The following is an 11,163-nucleotide window of genomic DNA, read 5'->3' as shown; positions in this document are numbered from 1 at the left end:
CACGCAAAAGTGTCCGTATTAAGTACGGTGCCTGCTAATACAGAGGTATTTTTGTGCGGTTTATGACTATGCGGGAAAAGCAGATCTTAACAAGGGCTTTTGGAATCCAAAAAGAAAATTGGGGATAACCGCGAATTTTTCAGAGATAATTAAGCAACAATGTTTCTAAAAAGCGCCAAAATATAAAGCAATGTATGGCAGCTAAATTGAAGCTTAATTATCTCTGAAAAATGCATGGTTACCTCCAATTTCCTATTGGGATACCGAGAGCACTTGCTAAGTTCTGCTTTCTCCGCATAGGAAACCCCGGTATACTCTCATACAAAGTTATATATAACTTTGTATGAGAGCGTGTCACTCGGATCGGTCACAGAAAAGTGTCCGTTGTCCGTATTATTAAACTGGTGTCCGAAAGAAGCGGGCTAATGTAATATATGAGATTTTCGTCGGGACAAACGCAACTTTCTGTAATAAGCTGGTGTCGGTAAAGCGAGCTTCCACAGGGATATTTTAGCTCAGTTTATTACTATGCGTGAAAAGCAGATCTTAGCAAGGGCTATTGGAATCCAAATAGAAAACTGAAGTTAATCCCACGTTTTTTGTGGATAATTAAAAACAACAATTCTAAAAAGTATAGCATCTTTTTCTAATTAGAGCGGTTTTCAATTAAGTGTCGGAAGTAATTTCGCGTTTGCTTTAGTTTTGCTTCACTACGCTCTGTGATTGGTTAACAAAACTCGCGAGACTTTGTCAACCAATGAAATTAAACCAATCGTGCCTCGCTCGCACGTGTTTTCCCGCGCTTGGCGCCGGTAACATGCATCTGCTTCGAGTTCTGATTGGTTCATTGCGCTGTTTACGTCGGTTCTGTTTAGCCGGAGAAGTTACTTTGCTTTTAAGGCACTCAATTGAAAACCACTTAACTCTGTATAAATTATTACTTATTCTCTTTCGTTTTAGCATTCTGAGGACCTTAAGTCAAGGGTTACTGGATAAAAAATCAGTGAGTCTCCCTCCTTCAAACTTTTTTCCATCGCTTTATGGATACTACAAAAGACCAGATGAGCAGATTCGAAAGACCCTGAGTGAACCGACTCCAAAGCGGAAGAAGGTCGTCAAGTCTTTTAGATCAAAAGTCAGGTTTCTCCCTCCCATTGCTACAATTTATCCCGAAGACCAGCAGAAAGACAATTCTTAGCCAAAAACGCCGTTAATTTTTTCATGATTTTTCTTCGGAATTATTGATAGAGATTTTCTTTTATTTCTAAACTCATGTTTATTGTACGGGAGCTTGACAAGCAGAATAAAATTCCCTCAACTTTACAACTGGCGTTGCAATTCTTTTTGTAGATAAAATGAAAGCCACAGGAAATACTTTAATAAGGGAAGTGATCAAAACTACTATACTCGCACAGGACACACCAAACCACAAAATAAATGGTGGTCTCTGCCTGCAGTCCCCTTCCTCAATCACAAAATATGGTGTCTTTATTGCATAGCCACCCCTCTCCATCCAGCAGTGAATGCGCGCATGCGCATGCGCATTATCCGAGTTATCGCGATGTGGGGTTCACTGCACGAAAAATTGGATTTGTTTTTTTTATTCGTATCAAAAATGAGGTCAAATATAATAACATTTTTGACAACATATTTGATGCGCATCAAAAATAAGTCAAATATGTGACGCCTTTGCATATACCTTTGACTCGAATCAAAAGTGAGTTCAAATGTATTAACAACTTTGACCCTACCTTTGACGCGTGTCAAATTGAAATCAAACAACTTTGACTCCGCCTATGACGTGCATCAAAGGTGGATCAAATATGTGATATCTTTACAAGTATCTTTGATTCGAATCAAATTTGACTCCACCTTTGACGCGCGTGAATCAAATGCGGCCTTTGTCACCTGTGATTCAAATCAAATGTGGCCTTTGACAGTCTTTGACCACTCATTTGATGTTGCGCAAAGGCGTCTTTTCGTGCAGTGGTTTTGGTCACTCGGTCAGTGGGTTGACGGCAACGAGAATGTCAAAAACGCAATAGGTTAAATATACAGGGCCCGGTTTTTCGAAAGCTGATTAACGCTAATCTACGATTAGAAGTTAATCGAGGCTTTCATCGCGCTCGTTAAAAATGGTTTTTAAGGCTAATTTCGAGCTAAAGGTAAAGAAAAGTGTAGGCAAAAACTGAGGGGCAAAAATCTTTTGGAAGAATCTTTATTGATAGTAATTAAACTCGAATCAAAGTTTACGTTAATCCAGGATTAGCTTAATCGACCTTGAACAACTGGGCCCTAAAAAACAAATTTGCACGTGCATTACACTTTTTGATACATTTCTTTGCTTGATGGGGCGTTTTAAACTTGGGTGCGGTCTCCAAGAATTCAACTCTCCTACATTTGGCATTTAAAGCGAGTTGAAATAATCGCAACGAGTTTAAACAAAGAAGGCGAGTTCATTTTAATAGTGACAATTTTACTGCCGTCACCGTCGTCGTTGCTAAGGGCCTCCACAGATGAGGCAAGTTGTTATCGACGACTATTTTCAATCGAAAACTTAACTTCATCGACAACTATTAGTGTTCGTATATGCGTTTTCACATACGGAAAGTTTAGTTGTCGATAACCTGTATGTTTTGAGGGATTCGTGCAGAAAATAAAAAAAAAATGTTTACGTTGCTGCAAAAATCATAGACTAGCAATCGATGACTTACTACAGACGGGAGAAAGCGAGTTGTCGATAACAAAACTGCTGCGTTTGTTATCGACAACTAAAGTAGTTTTCCTTTTAATTTGAAAAGGAAAATTACTTTGTTGTCGACGACTTTATTTTTCACAATTTTTAGTCGAAAACTTAATTCGCACGCAACATATTTTGTCATCGATAACTTTCTGTATCGACAAGTAAAACGTTATGGATCTTTGCCTCGTCTGTAGAGAACCTAACGCTCCCTACTGGTCTTTAATAAGGCGCCTTCAGTCTGTAGACCTCAGACGTTCTTTAACTAAAACACTTGGCAAATGACTAAGCTTCAAAAACTCCAGATGCTAAACGCATACTTACCAAAGGGCCCAGTTCCTCGAAGCATGGTTAGCACTAACCCGGGTTAAACACCATGACAACCAAAAGGTTTTAATACCTCTTAACCAATGGTTAGCGCTAACCATGCTTCGAGCAACTCGGCCCAGAAGTGGAATATATCAGTGAAATACATATATTAAAACTGCCGATGAAAGGAGTAACAAATGAATGAACATAGAACGTCAACATGGTAGTTGCGAAAAGAAAGCCTCAAAAATTATTTTTACATACTGAAGTTGCGCGATGGTCATTCACCGACTGCTTTCATTAACTGACATTCACTGACTTTTTTATGTTCGCAAATGTTTACACCGGTACCAAATGCGAATTTGCCTGCCCCATGGACAATTTCGTTTTTGCCGCAACGGTTTGAAAACATGTTTGTCAACTTATTACAGCACACACATCAGGTTGTATTTTACAAATCGTGTTCAGGGACTTAAATTTGTCGTGTGAATGAAATTTTGTACATGAACTGGAATCTTGTTGATGTGGTTTTGCGCTGAAAAGTCAACAACTTCGCACAAGCCCCTATGACGTATGAAGTTACTGAACGATTCTGATTGGCTGACTTTTGCGCACGCGTTTTTCTCTTTGTTGCGTCACAAAGAAAAAAGTTTTCAGTCGCAAAGCAAACACTCGCTTCAAAAACGTGTTTTGGTAAAGGGTAAAAAGTTCGCTAAAAAGTTGAGACGGAAAGTTCTTTCAGTTGTTTGAAGAACACAGAAGGAAGGCAAAGGAATCGAGAAGGTATGTATACTACGTCAAAGAGGTTTTAATCTGAGTTTAACTGATTTGACAACAACAATGCCGAATACAATTTGTTGACCTACGTTTGAGAAGGCGAAAATTATTTTCGTACTTTTAGAAAGGTCAGTCGTTCTCTTGAAATGAGCTCATTCTTTGGACTTAGTTCGTTGCTGAAACTCATTCTTTGGACTTAGTTCGTTGCTGAAACAGATAAAGGCTCTAAGCAGCATGTGATTTTTTTCATTAATGTTACAGTCGAACCAGGTCAAGCGTACCCCTCTAGATTCTATTAATGAATCTATTATTTGAAAATTGAACCCGTTAGTCGTTTCAAGTATTCAAATCAAAATTAGATTTCTGATTGGATTATACGAACCAGGGTACAAATAATGCATGAAACCAGAAAACCAGAAAGCCAGCGGAAAAACCCCTCTCAATATATTCAGAGCGGCAATTCTTGATTTATATAACAGTGGATTTTCCAAAAAACAGATTTCTCGTGATTTACAGCAGTCAACGCGTACTGTCAGAAAGAAAATTCGCCATTTTAAACCGGGCATGGTGGGTCCTGTCGCGTAAATTTAAACTCACTAATGATCACTAAATGAACATTTTACGTTTGTACACTTGCGTTTTTTCCGTTAGTTATTCAAAAACAAAAATGAAAAAGGACTGGAAGCGTTTTATTGTAACAAACGGTTCTCTTTTTGAGGTATATGCAAATTAATTTAGCGAAAAGTATGCGAACTCACAGTGAAAGATGTTCATTTCAGTTGACCTTCGACAATGGCAGCACATGTGTTGCGCTATTCGTCGACGTATAATGGACAGTCTGGTGAAATAATAATATATACCAAACTTTTTCATGCTACAAGGTAGGTAATGCTATACATGAAAGATAAATTGGAATTTTTCAGCCCGACTCATTTGCAAGCGCTTGACTTTGTGCTCTTGCCATGACCAAATTTGCATAACGAATTATATGAATGTGTCAACAACATGCAGGAACAGTTTGAACGAACGAGCTGTTTCAAATGTACTGTAGTTTGAATTTTACAGGCTATTGTTTTTACTGTTAGCGCGGATCTATGTTCTGCGAATTTTATTTTGATCATTGATCCGCGTTAACAATGAATAAATGAATGCATTCTTTGAAACGACTAATGGGTTCAATTTTCAAATAATCGATCCATTAATAGAGTCTAGGGCCTGGTTCGACTGTAATGCCGTGCAAGTAACTCAACTTTTGGTAAATCGTGGAAGAAACCTGTTAAGATCGGCGGTGAAGAACGGTGGATTCGCTCTGACGAAGGGCTAACGCTCGAAAAGTCGGCCCTCAAATCTCTTTACGGTGGCTAATTTACCTTCAGTTATCAGCAAACAAAACATTCGTAAAAAGAAACAGTCCCTGGCGTTGATATTTTTATGCCGCTGTACAATTTTGAGTAGCATCTGGAAAAATCAGACCTTGCTTGCATCTGAAACTAATTCAATGTAAGACGTGTATCTTCCCATTTGCAGCACCAAACACTCGTCAAATACATAGTTTACGGCACCGGAAACTTGAAATTAAAAAGAATACAAACGCCTTGCTTCTCTCCTTCTGTATACTGTAATCGCATGAGGCCGAGTAAAATTTAATGATTAATTTTCACGCGTATTTTGCGAAAACTTTGAAAACACAAGTGAAAATTAATCCTTTATTCTACGAGGACTCATTGCGATTACGTGTTTAAAACATAGAGGGCAAAATGTTCTTACAGCGGTTACCAATAACACGCGACCTATCGCCTTCGAAGGCTGCGTTTTGGTGGACGTCAAAGAAAGAAAAGCCGTTGAAATTGTTTTGAATACTGAGAACATTTCAAGACAACAGAACCAAGAAATTGGCAGTTTTATCCGCTGACGGATGGTAAACTTTATGAAAGTTGATTTCCAAGACAGGTTATCTAAAAAAATGCGCATTGTTTAGACGAAGCCGTATTTTTTTATGAAACATTTAAAATCGCTACACCTAACAGTCAATTAATCAGCGATGCGTGCAAATGAGCAAATTATCACGTGCAGTGAAAATCAAAATTTTTAATTCCAAATTACCTTTTATTTGCGCTTGATCTGGCTGGAGAATCAATTTAAAAAAAGTTTACCTTCTCTTAGGGAGGTAAAATTCTTAGTTTCTTGCAGGGTAACCTTGGAATCTTGTCAGAATTGAAAATAATTTCAACGGCTTTTCTTTGATTGACGTCCACCAAAACGCAAATTTATCCGACTCTTTTGAATGCCGTAGGTCGCGTGTTATTGGTAACCGCTGTAAAACTATCGAGACGTTTCGTAAAACAGTCAGTCGATCCCAGCTTGGAGTAAAACCACTCAACCTTAAAGCAAAACAAACAAACAATTCACCTGTTTCTTAGCGTACAAAAAAGACAAAACGAGAAAACTTGACTGCTTATACATGTAATTAAGAGAAAATGCAAGTTTAATTCATGAGCAAACTAACAACAATTAAACCAAATGTTAGGCATCAATAATTTTGATTCACCTGCACTGCGAAGCTTTCTACCATTTGAAAATAACACGATTACAGATCGATAAAAAACAGATACAGCTAGAAAATCTACGATAAACGCCGCTTTCACTCAGGCGAGACAATGCCAAGAAAACGGTTCTGAATACAAAACGGTTTTCCGCGTGATGGAAAACATGTGATACACTTTACATTTTGCTAGCGTTCACAAATGAAAAACGACTAATTCACACAACATTTCCCAAAATCGGAAAACTGAAGACCAATACTACATTTTCCTAGAATTATCCGTTTGGCAAAATCACTGTTGAATGAGGGTTTTCTTGCCGTGAGATCTTGATCTCAACAAAGTTGAAAACGAACAAAATTCAAGAGAAGGCAGTCGCGTTCCACAGTGTTTCAGGCAAAGTCTGACCAAGTTCTATGCGAACAATATTTTCAAACTCTTTTAACAAACCCAACTCCAAGATCTGTTTTACAGTTATTGCGTAAGAGAAGTGTACCACCAAACCCTCGCCGACAATACAACTTGTTTGTGGAGCTGATCCTGCATATTGCATTGACCACCAAATTTCATCGCCCTCGATCGGTCCAGCCTCCATCATTCGTTGAAAATCCATGATGCCAGCATCAATGAGAAAAAAGTTAATACTGAAGCGTTGTCCTTTCGTAGTCTGATCCCTTCCACGAAACAGGTATCTATCTAACTGCTTTTTATGATAATGGTGTATAAAAGAACGAAGTATCATTTCCGTACATTCTGCACTTCTCACCCCGCATTCGGCGGCTGGATCAAAGTCGATCTTCAATCCCTTTGGATTCACCTCGTTGTCATAAACGCCAATCTTCTGATGAAGCCAGTTGCATCTCCAGTTGGTCACGATGTTGCCGTAGTGCAAGAAGCATTCGCTAGTATTCTTATTGTTTATCATGCTACCAAAAACATTCGGGTGGAGATAAACGATATCGTCGTCCATTTTGAAATAAACATCAGAGGGATTTCGTAGGAGGCGTTGAAAGACAGTATAGTAAAACTTTCTGTAGAATGGATACAAATGCATAGCACCTGGAACGTGTGGTGGACTTGGATCTTCTTTTAAATACAGAAACTGAAAGGCATCGTCTTTTAAAATACTGTTCGCAGCCGCCACGAAGTTTTTCAACTTCGATTGGTCTTCTTCGGTGTATCCTATCATAGCGAATATGACTCTGTCGACCACACCATCGTTTTGTCGAAGTTCCCTGTAGAGGTAAGGCAACAGAATTCGAAGGTATATCCACCGTCCGGTAAATATACACGCATGAACTTTGCCAGTTTTGTTATCGGTGCTTGGGCGTTTGGCCGGTTCGATACTTCGTAGATTATTCTGAGGAGAAGGACTTTTCAATGCGGGAACAACGACGCCTGAAGGGCATAAGAAGTGGTAGATAACGAGCGCTTGGAAACAACACACTACTAAAACGAGGGCAATAAATTGATAAACGTTGGAGCGGTTCATCGTCGCGATAACAAAGTGTGGGATTATGGTACCGTGGACAACAAAAATTGCAGCACAATTCATTTAGTCACAGGTGTTGTTTGCCTTGCCCCTTGATGAGCTTAACTCGACCCAGGAATGTCTCTTGTCGTGTCACGATAATTTTAATTAAATTTGCGGCCAAGAAATCCATTAACGATGGCAATATTACATGTAAAGCTCATCCCAAAAGGAATTTCTTGTTCACAAAAGTATCGTAAACTTCCTAGTTTGCATTACGTGTTCGGATTTTATGATCATATTTGGAAAAGGGGTTTTCTCAGGTTTTAGAACACACGTGCTCTTGGATTTGGATTTTGTACTTTAACAATGCATTTTTCTCGCGTCGGTTCAGTTGTCATGAAGACGGAATAAACAAGTTAAACAGTAAACTGAAAAACGGTGAATTGTGTTTACACTTGGGCATTTACCGAGGTAATTAGTTACTGACTAAACCTTGGTACTTTTGTTCAGTGTTTATGCTTGCTGAAATAACCGAGTTAAACCTGTCATCAATCATGATCACGGTCAAATCGAATTGGCGGCAAATTCTTAAATCCATGCGTAAAATGCCCGCGTTTGTTTATAAGAAAAGCTGTGCCTCTCGTAGTCCTCGCGTTTTCTTTTTCCCTTGTTCTTGAGCTGCACTGAAAATCAAGATTTCAGTGGCTCCACAGGTACCCCAAGCTCTATGAGAGATATAGGCCATATACCAAAAACATTCGGGTGGAGATAAACGATATCGTCGTCCATTTTGAAATAAACGTCAGACGGATTTCGCAGGAGGCGTTGACATAAATCGTTTTCCTCGCGCCCGCTTGCAAAATACTTTTATAGATAAGTTTGCGTTTAAGTAAAAACTAACTCAAAAGCAATCTTCTACATACAATTCAAACAAAACACGGAGTTATTTAGCCTGGTTGCTTTAAGCGGTGTCGAAATTCGCGCGTTATGGCTTCATTGTTCTTCAGGTTTTGTCTCATAAATCGTCAACAAACAATTAACTTATCCAAATTTCACTTCAATGTAAATGCACGTGCTGCAAAACTTTAAAAAAATCATATTCGAGGCGACTACGCACAAAGCTTCAACAGATCAGTGAAAAAAAATTTTCATACTCTAGTGTGTATTTAATTCTCAGTCTTTCAATTATTCATCGCCTTAAGGTAACACAATCTTCACAGAGATATACACGCGCACGAGAGAAAATGCGCGTCACTATATATCAATGACAACAATAAAATCTCTCAAGCAAAAAAAGGTGCGATAAAGCCAACTTTGATTGCTAACGGTTTGCCAACTGGTGTTGTTGAAAAACATGCAGCAAATTAGGCAAAGCTGAGGAAAACTCACACAACAAAAACATCATACATGAATTGCAAATAGAAAAATCTCGTCTGAAAAAAATTATGACATATAGGACAAAAGGTGCGATCCTCAGAAGTAAAGTGAGATGGCACGAGGATGGTGAGCGCAATACAAAATACTTCTATTCCCTCGAAAAACGAAATTACACCAATAAGGCAATAACAAGATTAAAAATTGCTGAAAACGTGTACACAGAAGATCAATTTAACATTCTAGATAAAGAAAAATGCTTCTATGAATCTCTTTACAAAACCAACTGGAACATAGACACTGAAAAGTTAAAAAATTCCTTCTTCTTTAATCCAGAAAACATTACTCCTTTAAACGAAGATGAAAGGCTATCCTGTGAAGGTCAAATCACCTCTGAAGAATGCTATAACGCTCTTAAGGATTTTAAAGTCGGAAAAACTCCCGGTATTAGGATTTCCTGCTGAATTTTATCGCTTCTTCTAGCCCGAAATCAATAAAGAAATGACGGAAAGTTTTAATTTTGCGTTCCAATCTCGAAAGCTGTCTATATCCCAAAAAAGAGGTATTATCTCACTTATCCCCCAAAAATTTTAAAGACAAAACTATGTTAGAGAACTTGCGGCCTATATCGCTCCTAAATGTTGATTATAAAATCGTCACTAAAGCCACCGCTAAAAGACTTGAAAAGGTTCTTCCAAGCATTATAAACCCCGATCAAACTGGTTGCGTGAAGGGCCGTTACATTGGTGAAAATGTTCGGCTAACAGGAAAAAAAGGGATTTCTAGATTTTAAAAAAGCTTTTGACTCGATTGAATGGCCTTACCTCAAAGCCGCCATAAACGTTTTCAATTTTGGACCTGATATCCTAAACTGGATCAACATTTTTTACAATGATGTGTCTAGCTGTGTATTAAACAACGGCCACGCTTCCACGTTGTTTCCTCTTCAACGCGGTGTACGACAAGGATGTCCTTTATCAGGGGTCCTTTTTGTTCTAGAAATCGAACGTTTTGAAAGAGCTTTAAAAAACAATCCGTCCATCAAAGAAGTTCTGGTAAACAATCATGAAATAAAAGTTACACAATATGCTGATGATACCACTGTTTTCGTCCGTGATCGAGATTCTGGCCAACTGTTAGACCTCCTTCAAAATTCTAGCCTCCTTTCTGGATTGGAAATAAACACCACTAAAAATGAAGCAATGTGGCTTGGGCGATGGAAACATAACAAAGACACGCCCTCTTTGGTTTTAAGTGCCCAAAGGAGCCAATACTCTCTCTCGGAATCCTTTTCTCGCACAATCGTACACTTGCGGAGGAGCTAAATTTTGGTGCTAAAGTACGAGAATTGGAACAAACTTTAAACACCTGGAAAAGAAGAAAACTAACGCTCTATGGAAAAATTAACATAGTTAAAACACTAGGGCTGTCAAAACTGATATATAACGCTTCTGTTTTGAATGTCCCCAAGCAATACGTAGAACAAATAAATAAGATCACTTTTAATTTCATTTGGGACGGCAAGCCCGCGAACAGTTAAAAGAAGCACAATCATAGGAGAAAGAAGGAAAGGCGGGTTAAAAATATGCGACTTCGCAATCATGGAGAAAGCTTTGAAAATTGCGTGGATTAAAAGAATCTAAAACGAGGTACCCTCCTCTTGGAAAATTATTCCTGATGTTATGGTCCAACAACATGGTAACCACTTTTTATTAACCAGATGCAATTACGATCCTAAGATGCTCTCGCTGGAAAACCTTTCCCCTTTCTACCGTTCAATTCTGTTGTATTGGCATGACTTCAAAAAGTCGACGAAAAATGAAGCAGACTTTAAAAATGAAATTCTTTGGAACAATCGCAATGTTTTAATTGATAAGAAACCGGTTTTCTACAAAAGATGGTTTTCCCACAACATCGTCTACGTATGTGATTTATTTTAAACAGACACA

General features: G+C 38.4%; 1 protein-coding gene across 2 annotated transcripts in view; it reads left to right on the top strand.

Moving 5' to 3' along the window:
* The window catches only part of LOC146481725 (uncharacterized), a 33,916-nt gene that overhangs the window by 18,462 nt on the left and 4,291 nt on the right, over window positions 1–11,163 (top strand). Inside the window, exon 16 of one of the 2 annotated variants that reach the window (XM_085107841.1) lies at window positions 961–1,317. The exons of the other annotated variant lie outside the window; for it this stretch is intronic. Coding sequence (XP_084963967.1) covers window positions 961–1,198 — 238 coding nt within the window. The 3' untranslated portion in view covers window positions 1,199–1,317. Of the gene's footprint in view, window positions 1–960; window positions 1,318–11,163 lie in introns of those variants that run through there. 2 annotated transcript variants of the gene reach the window in all.

This window comes from Pavona decussata, unplaced genomic scaffold (genome assembly GCF_977016875.1).
Source record: "Pavona decussata unplaced genomic scaffold, jaPavDecu1.1 SCAFFOLD_48, whole genome shotgun sequence".
NCBI lineage: Eukaryota > Metazoa > Cnidaria > Anthozoa > Scleractinia > Agariciidae > Pavona > Pavona decussata.
Note: the sequence above shows the minus strand (reverse complement) of the source record. Positions and strands in the feature narration are given on the sequence as shown.